We start from the raw sequence: 21,606 nt of genomic DNA on the forward strand, positions 1-21,606 counted from the left end.
TAGCATTCTTGATTTAAAAATTTTTCCCTCAATTTTTTTTAATAGAGGACAAGACAAAGAGTGATAAACATTCATTTCCTGTGGTGTTTAATACACCCTCCCCAGTGAATCCTTTTGAAATGCTCCACATGAAGACGGTTCTGAATAAGCTCTGTGACAGTAATTACCATCTTTCTTAGAATAATGGCACAGTAAAAACCTACTACCGAGGCCTTTTCTTGAGATGAGTCAGCTTTTAGCTTCTGTTGAGCATCTCCTCTGGTCACATAAACACGAATTTCTCCACGAAAGTCTGTCACTTTTCCAGGCCTAAATACGTGAGCCAGGTTAAAATTTAAATGTTCTTCCAGCACTGCACCTGTTCGTATGGAACAGAAGGGACATTTATGAGTGCGGCATGGGTAAAGAGGCCTGTACAGGCACCACAGACAGACAAAAGGGCCAGGACATTGAGGTAGTAAGGGAGCAGCACACATCCAGAGACCTGGGGCACATTTACAGAGGAACTGTCCAAATGCTAGACCATTCTCCTGAGCCAAGTCTCAGATTATCTCTGATGAACCACTTCTATCTAATACGTTGACCTTTCTTAAGGGAGATGTTCCCATGCTCTCGTTCTGTGGCGAGTTTCCATCCCCAGGATGTTCACGCCTACAGCAGTGCTGCCTCTTTGGTTACCCCTGGGCTTGCATTTCTTCATGGAACTCTTTACCTGGGATTTGCACATAAAGGACGAACTTGCCTGTCATGGTGACAGGCTTGCAACCAGTTATGCCATGTCTGTGAGCTCTGAAATGGTTGATATTGAGAGGAATTAGATAAATCGGGTCTCAGCACTCCCAACCCTTCCATCCTACTATGTTCTTTTCAGCCCCCCAATTTTTCCCCAGAAAAATTGTTTTCAGCTCTTTCTCTCATTCCCCTATCAGAAGTCTGGTCATGTCAGAGGCAAGGATTGTATTACTTGGTAGCTCTGTTTCTATCAAAGGAATAAAAATAGCTAATGTTTACAAGGACCAGATACTGTTCTAAGCTCTGCATGTGTTAACTCACTTAATTCTTACTGTAATTCTATGAGGGAAATACTTTCATTTACATTATGTCTATTTTGTAGATGAGGAAACTGAAGCATAGATGGGGTATATAATTTGCCCAAGATCACACAACTAGGAAGAGACAGAGCTAGGATTTGAACCCTAGCAGTCTGGCTCAGGTCCATATATCCAGCTCTTATACATTGCTGCCTTTCAACCTTCCCAAGCCTAAGTCTCCTCTGGAAAACCTCAGTAATCACACAATATTACCTCCACAGTACCTACTTCAGAGCACAGTTGAGGGGATTAAAGAGTTACAATGGGGTAAAGTTCTTAGCACACTGAAATGCAGCTACTATTTTTATTATGAAAGTGTAAATGACTGATAAATGTTTATGTGTTCCCTAAGGGAGAAAATGTCAAAATGAGTCAAAGCCATAAACTAAAGGATAAAAAGTCTGGGAGAATTCTGTCCGTCAGTGGGGAGCAGATTGACTGTTCGGGGGAATTTATCCTCTCTACCCTCCCACACACAACTGACACATTATCATAAAAGGCACTGCAAGGGACTTCAGAGGTTAGCTTGTCAAATTTGCTTATTTTACAGATGATGACACTAATGTGACTTTCCCAGGATCACATATCTCGTTGTTACCAAAGCTAGGACCAGAATCGGTGCCTCTGAGTTCTTTTCACCATACCGTATTGCCTCTCATTTCAAGTCAATGAAGATTATGCTGAGTGATGTACCAATAAACTTATTGTCCCCCAAATTTATCATTCTTGACAACTGGTCAGTCTATCACAAGGTTTGGATTTCCAGAAAAGTCTCTTAAAACTGTTCAGAAGTTCTGGAGCAAAGTCACTTCTGCTACCTTGGGCAGAGCTGAAAGTTATAATAGTAGGGAAAAAGGATTACTGAAGACTGCTGATAGTTTTCTTACTGTATTCTGTACCTAAGCTCAAATACACACCACATCCTTCTTTCAGGGATTTCAAAGTCACTGTAGATCAATTTAATTTCAAGGATAAAATATCTTTAAATTGGTTTTCCCCATTATTTATTCTAAAATATGGGCAAAAAAATAACATTTTCTTTATCTTACACTAACTTTATGCATTCAGAATTCAGAAACATTTATTAATTCAGAAACAAAAATTGTTGATTATCTACTATGTGCTAGATAACAATTTCAGGCTCTGGGGTATAGCAGTGAACAAGACAGCTCCCTGAACTTGTTTCACTGGAATTTACTTTCCAATGAAGGAGACAACAAATAAATAATTTAATTTCAAGTGTTGATAAGTGTTTTGGTGAAAAATAAAGCAGAGTAAGTAAGGGTTACAGAGAGATAGGAAAGGAGCAAATAAAGCTTTCAGATTGGTAATGGAAGGAGGGTGATCAAGTGGGCCTTTCTGAGGAGATGGTATATGAGCACAGACCTGCATGATGTTATAAGACATTAAATAAAACGCAATTAAAATAACACAGTTCATAACAACATAATGGAAATTTAAGTATAAGTATCTAACATAGCATATTAAATTTAATTACCTACCCTAAGAATTAGAAAAGTATCTGACCCCAAACTATCATCTAAATAAATTAAGGACTTTTGTAAGTAGACCAATGATCTTATTTAGTTAAAAAGGAAGGGAAGTATTAAAGCAGCATATTTGTTCAACAATACAGCCATATTTGATTTAGATAATCCTGTGTACTTCAGATGTTTCATACCCCATTTCCCCCAAATCTCTTTTGCAGTCCAGCTTGCATAACAGGTAGTAGTTTGTTGGCAGATAAACGAACTTCAAGATGCCTGGCTTAGAGTTCCCGTTTATTCTTTCTGTGCTTTCAATGGATTCCACTGTTCTGGCTACAGTGTGATGCAGGAACAGAAAACTGGCAGCAGGTGAACATGGAGCTCCCTGTGAAGTCTCCCCGCTTTGCTCTGTTTGACTTGACTGAGGGGAAATCCTACCGGTTCCGAGTCCGCTGCTCCAATTCAGCAGGAATTGGTGAGCCCTCCGAGGCAACGGAAGTAACCATGGTCGAGGACAAACTTGGTAAGTATAGAGTTTGCTTGAGCCACTGTAAACTTATTTAACTTCAATTCAAGAGAGGATTCCAAAGCAAGAATCTTATTGGAATATGTATATATTCAAAAGTAAAAATCATGACATCCTTTTTTCATATTATTAATGTAATTGATGACTGTACTTGACTGATACATTAAAATTTTTCATTATTATGAATTATTATGAAAAGTACACTTCTCCAGGAGTTTCAACAGTATTGCTAATGTATTTTTTTCTGGAAGGGGTTGGTATGTTCCTGGGTGTTTAGTTTCTCATTGTACTCCCAAACTAGCATATTTTTAAAAACTTTCTGCTTTAACAAATATATTATAAAAGAACTGTGTGTTTGACGTGACTACTAGTGTAAAATTTATATATGTGTGTGCATGTCTGTGCACATGTGATAAGAATGAATTTCTAAACCACATTGGGCTGGACCATCATTTCCCTCTTTTCTCAGACATCCCCAAGCCCCCGAGCAATATCATCCCAAGCAGAAATACAGACACATCAGTTGTCGTTATGTGGGAGGAATCCAAAGATGCTAAGGAGCTGGTCGGGTACTACATAGAGTCAAGTATTGTTGGCTCTGGCAAGTGGGAGCCCTGCAACAACAACCCCGTGAAGGGCACAAGGTAACCGCAATATGCAGGATGGGGGTGGGGGAGTGGGGGTATGACACTGGAGCCACAGGGGCTGAGGAAAGGACCGCAGACATGGACCCAAAGAGCAGCACAAGCATCAAACACAGGGAGATTATTAAAAACATTATGCTCTGAATATCCAGATGAACTTAAAATTGAACATGTCTACAGCCATACATTTGAAAAAAGGATTACTAGTGATATTAAACACTTAGAAACACACAATGCCAGCTATGATAAGAGATCATTTCATAGCTCTTTTCTGATTCTTTCCCTGTATGCTGTTTGTCCTTTTTAACCCTCTGTTCGTGTTTTAATACCCAGTGTGATACTAGATTTCAAGGATCTAATAGGCTCTAGCGAACGTAAATTAACCAGACATTTTATTTTATTTTTATTTATTACTTTTTTTGGGCCATGCTGCGTGGCATGTGGGATCTTAGTTCCCTGACCAGGGATCAAACCTGTGCCCCCTGCATTGGAAGCACAGAGTCTTAACCACTGGACCACCAGGGAAGTCCCTTATTATTATTTTTTAAATTCAAGTATAACTGACCTACAACACTACGTTAGTTACAGGTGCACAACGTAGTGATTCAATATTTCTATACATTACAAAATTATCTCCACGATAAGTCTAATTACCATCTGCCAGCATTGCAAAGCTATTACAATATTATTGGCTATATTCCCTGTGCTATAATTTCATCCCCATGACTCATTTATTTTGTAGCTGGAAGTTTGTAACCCTTAATCCCCTGCACCTATTTCACTCACCCCTGACCCTGCTCCCCTCTGTCAAACAACTGTTTGTTCTCTATATCTATGAGTCTGTTTCTGTTTTGTTAACGTTTGTTCATTTGTTTTGTTTTTTAGATTCCACATAGAAGTGAAATGAAATCATATGGTATTTGTCTTTCTCTTTTTGACTTATTTCACTTAGCATAATACCCTCTAGGTTCATCCATGTTGCAAATGACAAGCCTTCGTTCTTTTTATGGCTGAGTAATGGTCCATTGTATATATATGCCACATCTTCTTTATCCATTCATCTATCAGTGGAAACTTAGGTTGCTTCCATATCTTGGCTGTTGTAAATAATGCTGCAGTGAATATAGGGACACATGTATCTTTTTGAATTAGTGTTTCTGTTTTCTTCAGAAAAATACCCAGAAGTGGAATTGCTGGATGGTATGGTAGTTCTATTTTTAATTTTTTGAAGAACCACCATACTCTTTTCCGTAGTGTTTGTACCAATTTACATCCCACCAGCAGTGCATGAGCGTTCCCTTTCCTCCACATCCTTGCCACCGCTTGTTGTTTCTTGTCTTTTTGAGAATATACATTCTGACAGGTGTGAGGTGATAGCTCATTCTGGTTTTGATTTGCATTTCCCTGATGGCTAATGATGTTGAGCATATTTTCATGTGCTTTTTGGCCATCTGTATGTCTTCTTTGGGAAAATATCTATTCAGATCCTCTGCCCATCTTTTAATTGGGTTGTTTGGGGGATTTTTGATGTTAAGTTTTATGAGGTTTTTTTTTTTTGCATTTGGGATATTCACCCCTTATCAGATATATCATTTGCTTATGTCTTCTTCCATTCAGTAAGTGGCTTTTTCATTTTGTTGATAGTTTCCTTTACTGTACAAAAGCTTTTTCATTTGCTGTAGTCCCATTTGTTTCTTTTTGCTTTTGTTTCCCTTGCCTGAGGAGACAGAGCCAAAAAAATATTATAAGACCAATGTCAGAGAGCATATTGCCTATGCTATCTTCTAGGACTTTCATGGCCTCAGATCTTGCATTTAAGTCTAATCCATTTTGAGTTTATATTTGTATATGGTGTGAGAAAGTAGTCCAGTTTGATTCTTGTTCATGTAGCTGTCCAGTGTCATAAATTATGCAGGCATTTTAAATGAGCAGAAAAAAGTATCAACATTTTACAAATTTTGAACATCAATGTGGTTAAATCCAGTGCTGAGGAGATATAAACACCAAAATAAAGACATTCAGAATACTTTACTGTCTCCTTGTGTCTGTTTCTAATGTGAGGAGGGTTACTTTTTCTTGCTTTTGAATATTTTATCAACCAGCTTTGCAAGTTGATGATGGATTCTGGCCTGCATCCAAATTCTGAGTCTCCTTTGATTTAGGACCAACCTCAGAGGAGACTCACCCCATCCCAATTGTCAAGCAGGCTTGTTAGGCAGCTTCTGACTTGGCCACTTCTATGTCCAAGGACCCCCAGAGGATGAGTCGTTCCTTTTGTAGAACAGGAGAGAATGAAGACAAACCAGCTAACGGGAGAAGGCAATATGTTTTGCAAGAGATTCATTTAGCCTGTTTGTGTACTTCACGTTTACTCTGAGTTCCCCACATTTTCTGGGGACTATTTAGAAATTTTCATGGAGGGTAAGGCAGAGTCTGCCTTTCCATAAATAGAATGGAGCTGCTCAAGGGCCGGCACCATTTTTTATTCATCTTTGTATCCTCAGTACCTAGCTCAGTGTCTGGAACACTGAAGTGCTTAATAAATGTTTACTGAACTGAGCTGGCCTACATTATGACTGCCCTTATTAAGTATTTCAACATGCTAATAGTGATAGAGTCATTAGCAGACCAGTTATTTCCTCTGCTTACAGTCCTCAGGATGCATTAGAATGTTACAGTCATTCATGAAACAGTTTTTCTTTATAGCCATAATAGCTATTAAAGAGTGGGGTTGTTTTATGTGTCAAACTGCCCATGGATTCGCACCTCATTATTGGACCCTTAAATGCAAATGACAATTCTGGAGTCAACTTCTCAAGTAATTGTACCTTCCATGGCATGCAGGGAGGCAGTGAGTAGGCCTCTATGACTAAGGCAGCCAGTGCCTTACAGCTATAAGTATATCCCTGAAATAGTCATTAATCGTGTTATTAATACCACCTATTATTTATTAAATGCCTCCTATAGCCAGGCCCCGTAATAGGTACTATATATACTTTTTGCTAAAGTTTTTAAATTTATTTTTAATTTTTTAACTAAAGTATAGTTGATTTACAATGTTTCAGGTATACAGCAAAGTGATTCTGTTTAATATATATTCTTTTCTGAATTCCTTTCTGTCATAGGTTATTACAAGATATTGAATATAGTTCCCTGTGCTATACAGTACAAATAGATAAACAAGCGTTGTTTATCTGTTTTATATATAGTAGTGTGTATCTGTTAATCCCAAATTCCTAATTTATCCCTCCCCGCCCCCCTGGTGCTGTATATACTTTATGGTCAATCTTCACACAAAATTTACCATGTAGGCGTTATTACCTCCATTTTACTGATAAGCACACGTAGGCTCAAAAGGGTAGGGTGTTTGTGCAGGGGATAACCAAGACTCCTCATCGTCTGACAGAGTGAATTTAGAAAATTGCCTGAGGTGCCTTCTTGCTTAATGTACATATGTTACCTGCATCTCTCTACATCTTTTTCTTCCTTTTAAAAAATGAATCATTCTCATAAAGCCAGATCATTCCATTAAGCTAACAATCAACTTCCCTAACCTTCCTCCTGGGAAAGTTTCTTTAAAACTTTCTTTCCTTTCAGGTTTACTTGTCATGGATTGACTACCGGTCAGAGTTATATTTTCCGGGTCAGAGCAGTTAACGCAGCTGGACTTAGTGAATATTCACAAGATTCAGAAGCAATCGAAGTAAAAGCTGCTATTGGTAAGTTCTCAGAAAAATGAATTTTTCTAAGTTACAACGAAAGGTACCATCCTCTTCAGAAATTGTGTAAAACTTCTAGTATTGCTCGATGATTCCATCCTCAGATGGTCATTGTCTCTGACTCCAGGTGACCTCTAACCTTCCATAGCTGTCATTTTACAGATCTTCATCACTTATCCAGATTCTGTGCATCTGTAGCCTTTTCCTCTTCACCAGTCCGAGTTTCCTCAGATATTTCCCATTGTGTGAATCTCCATTCTAACTTGGTGCTCATCCGGGAGTATGAAGTGCCACCCGATTCCATGAGGTGGTGCATCACCCGTAACACAGAGCATCTCACACGTAAAAGCCGTTTCATCTGCGGCACAGCCTGGCTTGTTCTCAGTAACAGCACATTAACCTGCTTTTTATAAACTGCTAAAATTTGTGCGAGACGTGTGTGGTTGCTTGATATGTTTCATCTCTGCTGGCAAAGTAACCAACAGAATAAAACCAGTAATAAAGTAATTATATGTATGTACAGTGATGTACCTTCCAATCTCAAGGTGGGAAAGGGACCCAGGTATTTCAGGGCAATTAAATTGAAATCTGTGATGTAGTAGCACGTATTTAAAGAGAAAGATTATTTAATATCAGTTATCTTCAGTTAGCACCCCATATTACTTTTTTTTTTGTGGTACGCGGGCCTCTCACTGTTTTGGCCTCTCCCGTATGCCGAGCACAGGCTCCAGATGCGCAGGCTCCGCGGCATGTGGGATCTTCCCGGACCGGGGCACGAACCCGCGTCCCCTGCATCGGCAGGCGGACTCTCAACCACTGCGCCACCAGGGAAGCCCCCCATATTACTTTTTAACATTCCTTAGAATATGTTTGTATTATAAGGACATAGTGAACATGCGTCTTTGAAGTTGGGAGGTACAGACCATTACTATATCAGTAAAGTACATAACTCTAATTGTTATATAATCAACATCTTCAATGTTTGTCTCCTGTGCACTTTATGGTCGTTTTTTCCCCCATTCTGTTGAATAATGGAGCTCTCTCAAGAAATGTCTGAGAAGTGCTTGTTCTTATATTTACTTGGGTCCTGCAAATCAGAATGGTTCCTGTTCTGTCTGTGGTTTTTTTGTTCTCATTTCTTCTATTTTGAAAATATGGAAATGTTGAAATGCTTCCTTGGTGTAAGTTATGTGAAATGTATGCTTTCCATATTTCTTGCAAAGCCAAGTGATTTCCGTTAAACCAAGATTGCTTTTGTTCTGTTTGTGGTGCTAATGTTTTTGTCGCTTGTTCTATGAAGTAAGAGCACTCTGTACTGTGTCCGGGTTCAAAGTGTTTCTGTTGTTATCTGGCAATTGTAGGGGGAGGAGTGTCTCCAGCTGTGTGGCCTGAACTGAGTGATACACCAGGTGGACTAACAGACTCCAGGGGAGGCATGCATGACACCTCCCAGAGAACTTTTAAGAAAGATGCTTTGCTTGGTAGCAAACTTAACAAACCTTCACTACCCAGTAGCTCTCACAACCTGGGCCAAACAGAAGTGAGTAAAGTAAGTGAAACAGTTCAGGAAGAGCTTTTCCCACCACTACAGAAAGCAGCTGTTAAGGGGAAAAGTAAGTCTGACCCTCTGAAAAAGAAGAAGGATCTAGGTGAGAGCTGAAACAGTAAAAGCATCCTGTCTGTTTCCATGAGTGTCCTCACCACTCGTTGTCCAGATCACCTTCTTCCATCTGTGTTCACTTTCATCAGTGTTCATTCTTAATTTTATGTTTTCAGTTATCCATTTGTAATACTTTTGTTTAATGAGTTGTGAAAGTAATTTTATAGGGGTTTGGCTTTGGCACATAATTCATTGTGCTTAATGACAATAGAATATTTAAAGTAATTTGGTTATAGAGTCTCTTTGGTTTAACAAGCAGACACACATTTGGCCTCATTTTGCTGAGAGAGTTAGATATGAGAGGGGAAGGATTTGATAGTCATAGCCTATGGGAGGTCTTTCGAAATATCCGTGTTTGGTAATAAATGGATAGGAAAAATATTTCACAAAAAAGTAACATTTTATCAGGATCATAGTTATTAACTTCTGTTTTTCATCCTCAGGTTTTCAAATTACCTTCACATTTAATTCAAATAAACATAAGAAACAATATCTCTTTGAGTTGTCATGAAAAGTTTAACAGGGCATTATAATCACATATTCTACTATATATGATCCACATTCCCAGAACTGATTTACTTAAGACTATTTATCAGTAAGGCTAATTACCTAATTAGAATTAGAATAGAAAGACTAATTATCAGTAATCAGAATTTTCTGATTAGGATATTTGGTATTTGTGGTTTATATATTCTAGGAGGCAATGTTTTTCTTATCAAATAAAAATGAAACGGTAAGCATATACTGGTAAATCATATCTTGCCTCTCCCCCATCCCCTATGTATATCCCATCCCTAACTTCTGTAACCTTCTCTACTTTTTTTTTTTTCTGCGCCACCAGGGAAGCCCTTCTCTACTTTTTTGACACCTTTATTTGCCTCTTCAACTCAAGATGAGATAGGGTATTCATTTGAGAGTTTATATTCAGCATTGCTCTGAAACAGAGAGAGAGAGTAAGAAAGCTTTTCTTTAAAATGTAAAGAATGAAGGAGGTTGGTGTTGGGGTAAAGAGAGAAAAAACGTATTTTATTTTTTAAAATCTTTATTGTTCTGAGAATCTTTTTGAATAAGAATGAGATAGTTCCTTTATCTCTGATAATCCAAATAAATATTCAGAAAATTCTTTTTAATGTTATTGCACATCTAGTGGATTTCTTTCCACCACCCCACCCTCTCTTTCTTTATCAAAAAAACATAATTTCAGTAGTTGAGTGAAAGTTTCATCAACAAATCCACATAAATGAAGAAAGACTTTTAAAACAACATCCAAATATTTTTCTGATTAAGCACTAATAAACACAGTGGCAGCTGTGTAGTATTTTGTGCCATATGAATGATAATCCAGCATCAGGTTTAAAATAATGCAGCAAAAAGTATTATACTAAGAGAAAAATCACATGGCTGATTGTTCCTGTTTTTTAAAAAAGATTTTTAACATGGCATTTAGCTGAGCTCCAGTATATGATTTTTTTCTGTGTGGAGACAGAACCTATATAGTTGTAAGGTCTCACAAGGGTACATGTACCTGAGTGGTGAAATGCTAACTGTTTGGAAATATATAGAAATTCTTAATAAGCAAATCAAGGCAGAAATTGATATACATATGTCATTTTCCTCAGGGAGCAAATGAAAACAAAACCACATAAAGAAACAAAAATATCTTACTTTTTCATGCTATTGCTTTAGGAATGAAGAGGTAGCATGTACCTCTGTCCTAAAATTTAGAGTTGAGATATACAAAGTAGGATGAAAAATAATCAATAAAGATACATAAAGTATTGAAAAAAAGAAACAAAAATATATATCTTGGGAAAAATATTTCTTCTTATGGGGAACAGATCATTTTTCAGGATATCGTTAGTTATATTTTCAGGATATTGTTAGAAATACTAACATTTTGCTGTTAGTATCTCAAAACTTATTCCTCCTTGGGAGTGGAGGGGGCAGGTTCTTTTTATCTTTGGAATAATAATTGTGGTGCAGTTTTTACTGTGTGTCAGTTTTTTTCCTCACATACCAAATCGATGCTAAGTTACTTACTGGTGTCACGTTTTAGTTTTACACCACAGGACCTAGTGCCCTCATGCGTGTCACCAATGAGACAGTTTGATGCAGGTAGAATCATAGAAGCATTTCTGTCCACTCATGAGCTCTTCATATTGCAACAGCGGCACCATCTCCACCCTATGATATCACTTGTCTTGAAAGTTTTCGTGACTCAATGGTTCTTGGATGGAAGCAACCAGATAAGACTGGAGGGGCTGAAATTACAGGCTATTATGTGAACTATCGAGAAGTAATTGACGGGGTACCAGGAAGATGGAGAGAAGCCAACATCAAAGCTGTCAGTGATGAGGCATATAAGGTAAGTGTGTGGCCTTCAGTAGTGCGGGGTGTCATATGTCTGTTGACACACCACATGCACACAATGCACACACATGCACATACATGCACATGCCCAGCACCTTGTCAATGATTCCTGTCATTTCTCCAGTGTCCTTTGCCTGCAGTGACATGACTTTTGTGACAAATATACAAAGATGAATAGAAATATTTTGGCTAACCAGACAGTATGTGTATTTTCTGATTTATACACATAAACATAATTTCTTCAAATATTTAGTATGGAATATATACTTTTTATGAAAACTTATGTTTTTTACAAAAATTAACTCACAAAGTATCTGTAACAATATGCGACTAGTTTTAAGAGTCCCGGAATCCAAATGACTGGATTTTTAACTTTCAATGTCCAAATCACGAAGAATAAAGGGACATGGACCCGATGGCCAGACTCAGCTTGCCCTCTGCGAAGTGGCCCCTGTCATAGTGCTCTGATATCCACAAAGGGGCACTTCACGTGTCCACCCACGAGTTTCCCTGCTACACATGGGCCTTCACTGCTCGGCCCACCTCAGAGCACCTGAGGGGTCTCACTATTACCATAGCTACTGGCTCCCCTCTTTGCAGCATCGTCAGCTAGACCCAAGTCACCACCCCTCCCTCACAGAACCCCAAGCTGTGAGAGCAAGAGCAGGGTGAGGCCCGGGGAATGGTGCTTTCCCCAACTGAATGTCACATTCTCTTTTTTTTTTTTTTTTGCGGTACACGGGCCTCTCACTATTGGGGCCTCTCCCGTCACGGAGCACAGGCTCCGCACGCGCAGGCTCAGCGGCCATGGCTCATGGGCCCAGCCGCTCCGTGGCATGTGGGACCTTCCCGGACCGGGGCACGAACCCGTGTCCCCTGCATCGGCAGGCGGACTCTCAACCACTGCGCCACCAGGGAAGCCCACATTCTTTTAACTTAACATCTAATATTTATGAAATATCACACGCATACTGAGAATACATAAAACAAAATTTTATTTTATTTATTTTTGCGGTACACGGGCCTCTCACTGTTGTGGCCTCTCCCGTTGCGGAGCACAGGCTCCGGACACGCAGGCCCAGCAGCCACGGCTCACAGGCCCAACCGCTTCGCGGCATGTGGAATCTTCCCCAACCTGCATCGGCAGGCGGACTCTCAACCACCGCGCCACCAGGGAAGCCCCAAAATTTTATTTTATTTTATTTTTTATTTTTTTTTCCAAAATTTTATTTTTAAGATTCTTCCATGTTGGTACAAGTAGCTCTGACTTTATTGCTGTGTATTCCATTATATGACCATCTCACAGTAGACCTTCCCATTCAATTATTGATTGACATGGGGCATTGTAAGCCATATCAAACAATTTAGCTATGAACATTTTTGTACATGCCTGCTGGCACATATGTGCACTAGTTTCTCTAGGTTATTACCCACAAGTGAAATTGCTAGGCCAGAGAGTCTTGTTTATCTCCAACTTCACCTCATAATTCTCTGCTGTTTTTCTGAAGAGTATGAGAATTCCCAATGCTGCACATCCTTCCAGCACTTGGTGTGTTCACACTTTTCCTGTTTCGACAATCTGGGTGTCGAATGAGTCTGAACATCTTTTCCTGTGTTTATGGTCCATTTTGAAATCTTTCATAGCATGCCTAACAAGGTTTTTGCCCATTTTTCTAATGGGTTTTCTTATTGCCTTGTGAAGTTCTTTAAATATTTTGAGCATAAATCCTTGTTGGCTATGTAAGTTGCCTATATCGTCTCATTGGCTAGACTTTTCCTCTCCTTATGGTGAACTACACCTGTTTTCTTGTCAAATTTATTGTAGTCAGATTTACCAACATTTGCTTTGTCATTAGCGATTTCTGTGCCTTTTTTTTTTTTTTAAGAAATGCCTTCTAGTTCAGGAATCCTGAAAGCCATGGCCCCAGCTGGGACCATGCTATATAGATTATATTCTAAAGGCTTTACAGTTTGCCACTTACGTTTAAGTTATTAATTCACCTATAAATGTTGTGTATGATGTGAAATAAGGGTCAAATTATTTTTCCCTTTATGGATACCCAGCTTCATGATAAAATCAGGTGTAGACTGGATCATGGATACAGATTTGTCTTGGCTTAAATCATACAGTAGGTAAAGTTTGTTAACTCAGCTGGTTCCATCAGTACCTCCATTTATTAAGCATTTTTAATGTTCAAAGGATTATTTATCGTTCATGGATTTTTTTTGAATTTTGTTTTATTTATTTTTTCATACAGCAGGTTCTTATTAGTTGACCATTTTATACATATTAGTGTATACATGTCAATCCCAGTCTCCCAGTTCATCCCACCCCCACCCCCACTGCTTCCTCCCTTGGTGTCCATACGTTTGTTCTCTACATCTGTGTCTCAATTTCTGCCCTGCAAACCGCTTCATCTTTACCATTTTTCTAGGTTCCACATATATGCGTTAATATGCGATATTTGTTTTTCTCTTTCTGACTTACTTCACTCTGTATGACAGTCTCTAGATTCAGCCACGTCTCTACAAATGACCCAACGTCATTCCTTTTTATGGCTGAGCAATAGTCCATTGTGTATATGTACCACATCTTCCTTATCCATTCGTCTGTTGATGGGCATTTAGGTTGCTTCCATGATCTGGCTATTGTAAATAGTGCTGCAATGAACATTGGGGTGCATGTGTCTTTTTGAATTACGGTTTTCTCTGGGTATATGCCCAGTAGTGGGATTGCTGGGTCATGTGGTAATTCTATTTTTCGTTTTTTAAGGAACCTCCATACTGTTCTCCATAGTGGCTGTATCAATTTACATTCCCACCAACAGCGCAAGAGCGTTCCCTTTTCTCCACACCTTCTCCAGCATTTGTTGTGTGTAGATTTTCTGATGATGCCCATTCTAACTGGTGTGAGGTGATACCTCATTGTAGTTTTGATTTGCATTTCTCTAATAATTAGTGATGTTGAGCATCCTTTCATGTGCTTCTTGGCCATCTGTATGTCTTCTTTGGAGAAATGTCTATTTAGGTCTTCTGCCCACTTTTGGATTGGGTTGTTTGTTTTTTTAATATTGAGCCGCATGAGCTGTTTATAGATTTTGGAGATTAACCATTTGTCCGTTGATTCGTTTGCAAATATTTTCTCCCATTCTGAGGGTTGTCTTTTCGTCTTGTTTGTAGTTTCCTTTGCTTTGCAAAAGCTTTTAAGTTTCATTAGGTCCCATTTGTTTATTTTTGTTTTTATTTCCATTACTCTAGGAGATGGATCAAAAAAGATCTTACTGTGATTTATGTCAAAAAGTGTTCTTCCTGTGTTTTCCTCTAAGAGTTTTATGGTGTCTGGTCTTACATTTAGGTCTTTAATCCATTTTGAGTTTATTTTTGTATATGGTGTTAGGGAGTGTTCTAATTTCATTCTTTTACATGTAGCTGTCCAGTTTTCCCAGCACCACTTATTGAAGAGACTGTCTCTTCTCCACTGTATATCCTTACCTCCTTTGTCATAGATTAGATGACCATAGGTGCATGGGTTTATCTCCAGGCTTTTTATACTGTTCCATTGATCTATGTTTCTGTTTTTGTGCCAGTACCGTATTTTCTTGATTACTGTAGCTTTGTAGTATAGTCTGAAGTCAGGGAGTCTGATTCCTCCAGCTCTGTTTTTTTCCCTCAAGACTGCTTTGGCTATTCGGGGTCTTTTGTGTTTCCATACAAATTTTAAGATTTTTTGTTCTAGTTCCGTAAAAAATGCCTTTGGTGATTTGATAGGGATTGCATTGAATCTGTAGATTGCTTTGGGTAGTATAGTCATTTTCACACTATTGATTCTTCCAATCCAAGAATATGGTGTATCTCTCCATCTGTTGGTATCATCTTTAATTTCTTTCAACAGTGTCATATAGTTTTCTGCATACAGGTCTTTTGTCTCCCTAGGTAGGTTTATTCCTAGGGATTTTATTCTTTTTGTTGCAGTGGTAAATGGGAGTGTATCCTTAATTTCTCTTTCAGATTTTTCATCATTAGGGTATAGGAATGCAAGACATTCCTGTGCATTAATTTTGTATCCTGCAACTTTACCAAATTCATTGATTAGCTCTAGTAGTTTTCTGGTGGCATCTTTAGGATTCTCTATGTATAGTATCATGTCATCTGCAAACAGTGACCGTTTTATTTCTTTTCCAATCTGTATTCCTTTTCTTTCTTTTTCTTCTCTGATTGCCGTGGCTAGGACTTCCAAAACTGTGTTGAATAATAGTGGCGAGAGTGGACATCCTTGTCTTGTTCCTGATCTTAGAGGAAATGTTTTCAGTTTTGCACCACTGAGAATGATGTTTGCTGTGGGTTTGTCATATATGGCCTTTATTATGTTGAGGTAGGTTCCCTCTATGCCCACTTTCTGGAGAGTTTTTATCATAAATGGTTGTTGAATTTTGTCAAAACGTTTTTCTGCATCTATTGAGATGATCATATGGTTTTTATTCTTCAGTTTGTTAATATGGTGTATCACATTGATTGATTTGCATGTGTTGAAGAATCCTTGCATCCCTGGGATAAATCCCACTTGATCATGGTGTATGATCCTTTTAATGTGTTGTTGGATTCTGTTTGCAAGTATTTTGTTGAGGGTTCTTGCATCTATATTCATCAGTGAATTTTCTGTAATTTTCTTTTTTTGTAGTATCTTTATCTGGTTTTGGTATCAGGGTGATGGTGGCCTCATAGAATGAGTTTGGGAGTGTTCCCTCCTCTGCAATTTTTTGGAAGAGTTTGAGAAGGATGGATGTTAGCTCTTCTCTAAATGTTTGATAGAATTCACCTGTGAAGCCATCTGGTCCTGGACTTTTGTTTGTTGGAAAATCTTTTTTTTTTTTTTTTTGCGGTTCGCGGGCCTCTCACTGTTGTGGCCTCTCCCGTTGTGGAGCACAGACTCCGGACACGCAGACCCAGCAGCCATGGCTCACAGGCCTATCCGCTGTGTGGCATGTGGGATCTTCCTGGACCGGGGCACGAACCCGTGTCCCCTGAATCGACAGGCGGACTCTCAACCACTGCACCACCAGCGAAGCCCTGTTGGAAGATTTTTAATCACAGTTTCAATTTCATTACTTGTGATTGGTCTGTTCATATTTTCTGTTTCTTCCTGGTTCAGTCTTGGAATGTTATACCTTTCTAAGAATTTGTCCATTTCTTCTAGGTTGTCTATTTTATTGGCATAGAGTTGCTTGTAGTAGTCTCTTAGGATGCTTTGTATTTCTGCGGTGTCTGTTGTAACTTCTCCTTTTTCATTTCTAATTTTATTGGTTTGAGTCCTCTCCCTCTTTTTCTTGATGCATCTGGCTAGTGGTTTATCAATTTTGTTTATCTTCTCAAAGAACCAGCTTTTAGTTTTATTGATCTTTGCTCTTGTTTTCTTTGTTTCTATTTCATTTATTTCTGCTCTGATCTTTATGATTTCTTTCCTTCTCCTAACTTTTGGTTTTGTTTGTTCTTCTTTCTCTAGTTCCTTTAGGTGTAAGGTTAGATTGTTTATTTGAGATTTTTCTTGTTTCTTGAGGTAGGCTTGTATAGCTATAAACTTCCCTCTTAGAACTGCTTTTGCTGAATCTCATAGGTTTTGGATCGTTGTGTTTTCATTATCATTTGTCTCTAGGTATTTTTTGATTTCCTCTTTGATTTCTTCAGTGGTCTCTTGGTTATTTAGTTAAAGACTGTTTAGCCTCCATGTGTCCGTGTTTTTTTTCCCTGTAATTGAATTCTAATCTCATAGCGCTGTGGTCAAAAAAGATGCTTGATATGATTTCAGTTTTCTTAAATTTACTGAGGCTTGATTTGTGACCCAAATGTGATCCATCCTGGAGAATGTTCTGTGCACACTTGAGAAGAAAGTATAATCTGCTGTTTTTGGATGGAATGTCCTATAAATGTCAATTAAATCTATCTGGTCTATTGTGTCATTTAAAGCTCGTGTTTCCTTATTAATTTTCATTTTGGATGATCTGTCCATTGGTGTAAGTGAGGTGTTAAACTCCCCCACTATTATTGTATTAGTGTCAATTTCCTCTTTTTTTTTTTTTTTTTTTTTTTTTGCGGTACGCAGTCCTCTCACTGAAGCGGCCTCTCCCGTTGCAGAGCACAGGCTCCGGACGCGCAGGCTCAGAGGCCACGGCTCATGGGCCCAGCCGCTCTGCAGCATGTGGGATCTTCCTGGGCCGGGGCACGAACCTGCGTCCCTGCATTGGCAGGCAGATTCTTAACCACTGCGCCACCAGGGAAGCCCAGTTTCCTCTTTTGTAGCTGTTAGCAGTTGTCTTATGTATTGAGGTGCTCCTATGTTGGGTGCATATATATTTATAATTGTTATATCTTCTTCTTGAATTGATTCCTTGATCATTATGTAGTGTCCTTCCTTGTCTCTTGTAACATTCTTTATTTTAAAGTCTATTTTATCTGATATGAGCATTGCTACTCCAGCTTTCTTTTGATTTCCATTTTCATGGAATATCTTTTTCCATTCCCTCACTTTTAGTCTGAATGTGTCCCTAGGTCTGAAGTGGGTCTCTTGTAGACAGCATATGTATGGGTCTTGTTTTTGTTTCCGTTCAGCAAGCCTGTGTCTTTTGGTTGGAGCATTTAATCCATTCACGTTTAAGGTAATTATCGATATGTTTGTTCCTATTACAATTTTATTAATTGTTTTGGGTTTGTTTTTGCAGTTCCTTTTCTTCTCTTGTGTTTCCCACTTAGAGAAGTTCCTTTAGCATTTGTTGTAGAGCTGGTTTGGTGGTGCTGAATTCTCTTAGCTTTTGCTTGTCTGTAAAGCTTTTGATTTCTCCATCGAATCTGAATGAGATCCTTGCCGGGTAGAGTAATCTTGGTTGTAGGTTCGTCTCTTTCATCACTTTAAGTATATCATGTTACTCCTTTCTGACTTGTAGAGTTTCTGCTGAGAAATCAGCTGTTAACCTTATGGGAGTTCCCTTGTATGTTATTTGTTGTTTTTCCCTTGCTGCTTTCAATAATTTTTCTTTGTCTTTAATTTTTGCCAATTTGATTACTATATGTCCTGGTGCATTTCTCCTTGGGTTTATTCTGTATGGGACTCTCTGCACTTCCTGGACTTGGTTGACTATTTCCTTTCCCATGTTATGGAAATTTTTGACTATAATTTCTTCAAATATTTTCTCGGGTCCTTTCTCTCTCTCTTCTCCTTCTGGGACCCCTATAATGCAAATGTTGTTTTGTTTAATGTTGTCCCAGAGGTCTCTTAGGCTGTCTTCATTTCTTTTCATTCTTTTTTCTTTATTCTGTTCCACAGCAGTGAATTCCACCATTCTGTGTTCCAGGTCACTTATCCGTTCTTCTGCCTCAGTTATTCTGCTATTGATTCCTTCTAGTGTACTTTTCATTTCAGTTATTGTGTTGTTCATCTCTGTTTGTTTGTTCTTTAATTCTTCTAGGTCTTAAACATTGCTTGCATCTTCTTGAATTTTGCCTCCATTCTTTTTACAAGGTCCTGGATCATCTTCACTATCATTATTCTGAATTCTTTTTCTGGAAGGTTGCCTATCTCCATTTCATTTAGTTGTTTTTCTGTGGTTTTATCTTGTTCCTTCATCTGGTGCATAGACCTCTGCCTTTTTCATCTTGTTTATCTTTCTGTGAATGTGGTTTTTGTTCCACAGGCTGCAGGATTGTAGTTCTTCTTGCTTCTGCTGTCTGCCCTCTGGTGGATGAGGCTATCTAAGAGGCTTGTGCAAGTTTCCTGATGGCCAGGACTGGTGGTGGGTAGAGCTGGCTGTTGCTTTGGTGGGCAGAGCTCAGTAAAACTTTAATCCACTTCTCTGCTGTTGGATGGGGCTGGGTTCCCTCCCTGTTTGTTGTTTGGCCTGAGGCTCCCAACACTGGAGCCTACCCAGGCTCTTTGGTGGGGCCAATGGCGGACTCTGGGAGGGCTTACACCAAGGAGTACATCCCAGAACTTCTGCTGCCAGTGTCCTTGTCCTCACGGTGACACATAGCCACACTCCGCCTATGCAGGAGACCCTCCAACTCTAGCAGGTAGGTCTGGTTCAGTCTCCTATGGGCTCACTGCTCCTTCCCCTGGGTCCCGATGCGCACACTACTTTGTGTGTGCCCTCCAAGAGTGGAGTCTCTGTTTCCCCCAGTCTTGTCAAAGTCCTGCAGTCAAATCCTGCTAGCCTTCAAAGTCTGATTCTCTAGGAATTCCTCCTCCCGTTGCCGGACCCCCAGATTGGGAAGCCTGACGTGGGGCTCAGAACCTTCACTCCAGTGGGTGGACTTCTGTGGTATAAGTGTTCTCCAGTTTGTGAGTCACCCACCCAGCAGTTATGGGATTTGATTTTATTGTGATTGCGCCCCTCCTACCGTCTCACTGTGGCTTCTCCTTTGTCTTTGGATATGGGGTATCTTTTCGGTGAGTTCCAGTGTCTTCCTGTCGATGATTGTTCAGCAGTTAGTTGTCATTCTGGTGTTCTTGCAAGAGGGAGTGAGAGCACGTTCTTCTACTCATTGTCTCCTCTTTTAAAGCCTAGTTCATGGATTATTTTCACATTAATACATTCCATCATTTCTATTTTGCAAATGTTTTCACATTTATTATTTTACTACATATATTTACCCCACAACAACCCAGTTCATACTGAGGGATATAGAAAATAAGAGATCACTCAGTAAAGAGCAGAAATATTACAAGAATTTGAGTATTTTGATTCCAAGATTAGAATTCATTTAATTTTCATCTGCACATGCATTCGTTTTCTGTTGCTGTGTAACAAACTACCACAAACTGTCCCTGTTTGTGGTATCACAGTTTCCTTGAGTCAGGAGTCTAGGCACGGCTTAGCTGGGTCTTCAGCTCAGGGTCTCACAAGGCTGCAACCAGGTTTCAGCTGGACTGTGTTCTCATCTGGAACTCGAGTTCCTCTTCTAAGCTCACTGTTGTTGGCAAAATTCAGTTCCTTGCAGCTGTAGGTCTGAGACCCTCAGCTCCTAGAGGCTGTCCTTCTCCAAATGTGAGTGGCTAAGCAGTTTGAAAAACAGTATTTGCTTCTTCAAGGCCATCATGACAGTGTTTCTCTTTAGGCAGGGCCCAAACCCCATTTTAAGAGTTTCTATCTGATTAAGTCAGTCCTTTGGAAAAACTCACTTTCCCTCCTGTGTGTTTCTCCTTTGCTCTTACACTACTTCACACTCACAACACTTCTCAGACACCAGCTGGGCGTCCTACAATTTAACTCAATTCTGACACTGTCTCCCTGAAGATAGACTCAGGTCTCACATGTAAAGGGTTCAGTCCCTCAAGAATAACCCTGCCCCCACTTCAGATGCCAGTTGAAAGTCCAGGATGTCACCTGTGCTTCTGACCAACAGACTACAAATCAATTTCCCACAACCTCCTCCTTGAGTTTGATTAATTCACTAGAGTGGCTCACAGAACTCAGAGAAACATTTTACTTACCAGATTATCAGTTTATTATAAAAGGTATAAATCAGGAACAGCCAGATAGAAGAGATTGATAGGTCAAGATATGGGGAATGGGCATGGAGCTTCCATCCTCTCTCCAGACCACCACTGTCCCAGCACCTCCATGTGTTCACCAACCTGGAAGCTGTCTGAACCCTGCTCTTTTGGGGTTTTATGGAGGCTTCATTACATGGACTCGCTTGATTAAATCATTGGCCATTGGTGATTGAACTCAATCTCCAGCCCATCTTCCCTCCCCGGAGGTCCAGAGGTCTGGGATGAGGCCAAAAGTTCCCACCCTCTAATCACATGATTTGTTCCCTTGGCAACCAGTCCCCATCCTTAGGTGCTTTCCAAAAGTCACCTCATTAGCACAACAAAAGATACTTTATAACTCTCACCACTTAGGAAATTCCAAGTGTTTTAGGAGCTCTGTGCCAGGAATGGGGACAAAAACCAAATATATATGTCTTATTATAAATCACAACATCACAGTCAGGTGCGCCCAGGATAATCTATCTCCCTTTTGATTAACTCAAAATCAACTGATTAGGGATCTTAATTACATCTGAAATATCCCTCCTCCTTTGCCATATGATATAATACAATCACAGGACTCATATTC

The 21,606-nt window shown here is 39.4% G+C and overlaps 1 protein-coding gene across 4 annotated transcripts in view; it reads left to right on the top strand.

Annotated features, from left to right (window-relative positions):
- The window catches only part of MYOM1 (myomesin 1), a 160,727-nt gene that overhangs the window by 93,638 nt on the left and 45,483 nt on the right, over positions 1-21,606 (top strand). For 3 of the 4 annotated variants that reach the window (XM_060028738.2, XM_060028737.2, XM_060028739.2), the window contains 4 exons: positions 2,918-3,101; positions 3,574-3,748; positions 7,346-7,467; positions 11,296-11,492. In XM_060028738.2, the coding sequence (XP_059884721.1) occupies positions 2,918-3,101; positions 3,574-3,748; positions 7,346-7,467; positions 11,296-11,492 (678 nt within the window). Of the gene's footprint in view, positions 1-2,917; positions 3,102-3,573; positions 3,749-7,345; positions 7,468-8,828; positions 9,117-11,295; positions 11,493-21,606 lie in introns of all 4 variants that reach the window. The other variant, XM_060028740.2, reaches the window with a different exon arrangement.

The sequence above is a fragment of the Delphinus delphis genome, chromosome 13 (genome assembly GCF_949987515.2).
Source record: "Delphinus delphis chromosome 13, mDelDel1.2, whole genome shotgun sequence".
In the NCBI taxonomy this organism is placed as follows: Eukaryota; Metazoa; Chordata; class Mammalia; order Artiodactyla; family Delphinidae; genus Delphinus; species Delphinus delphis.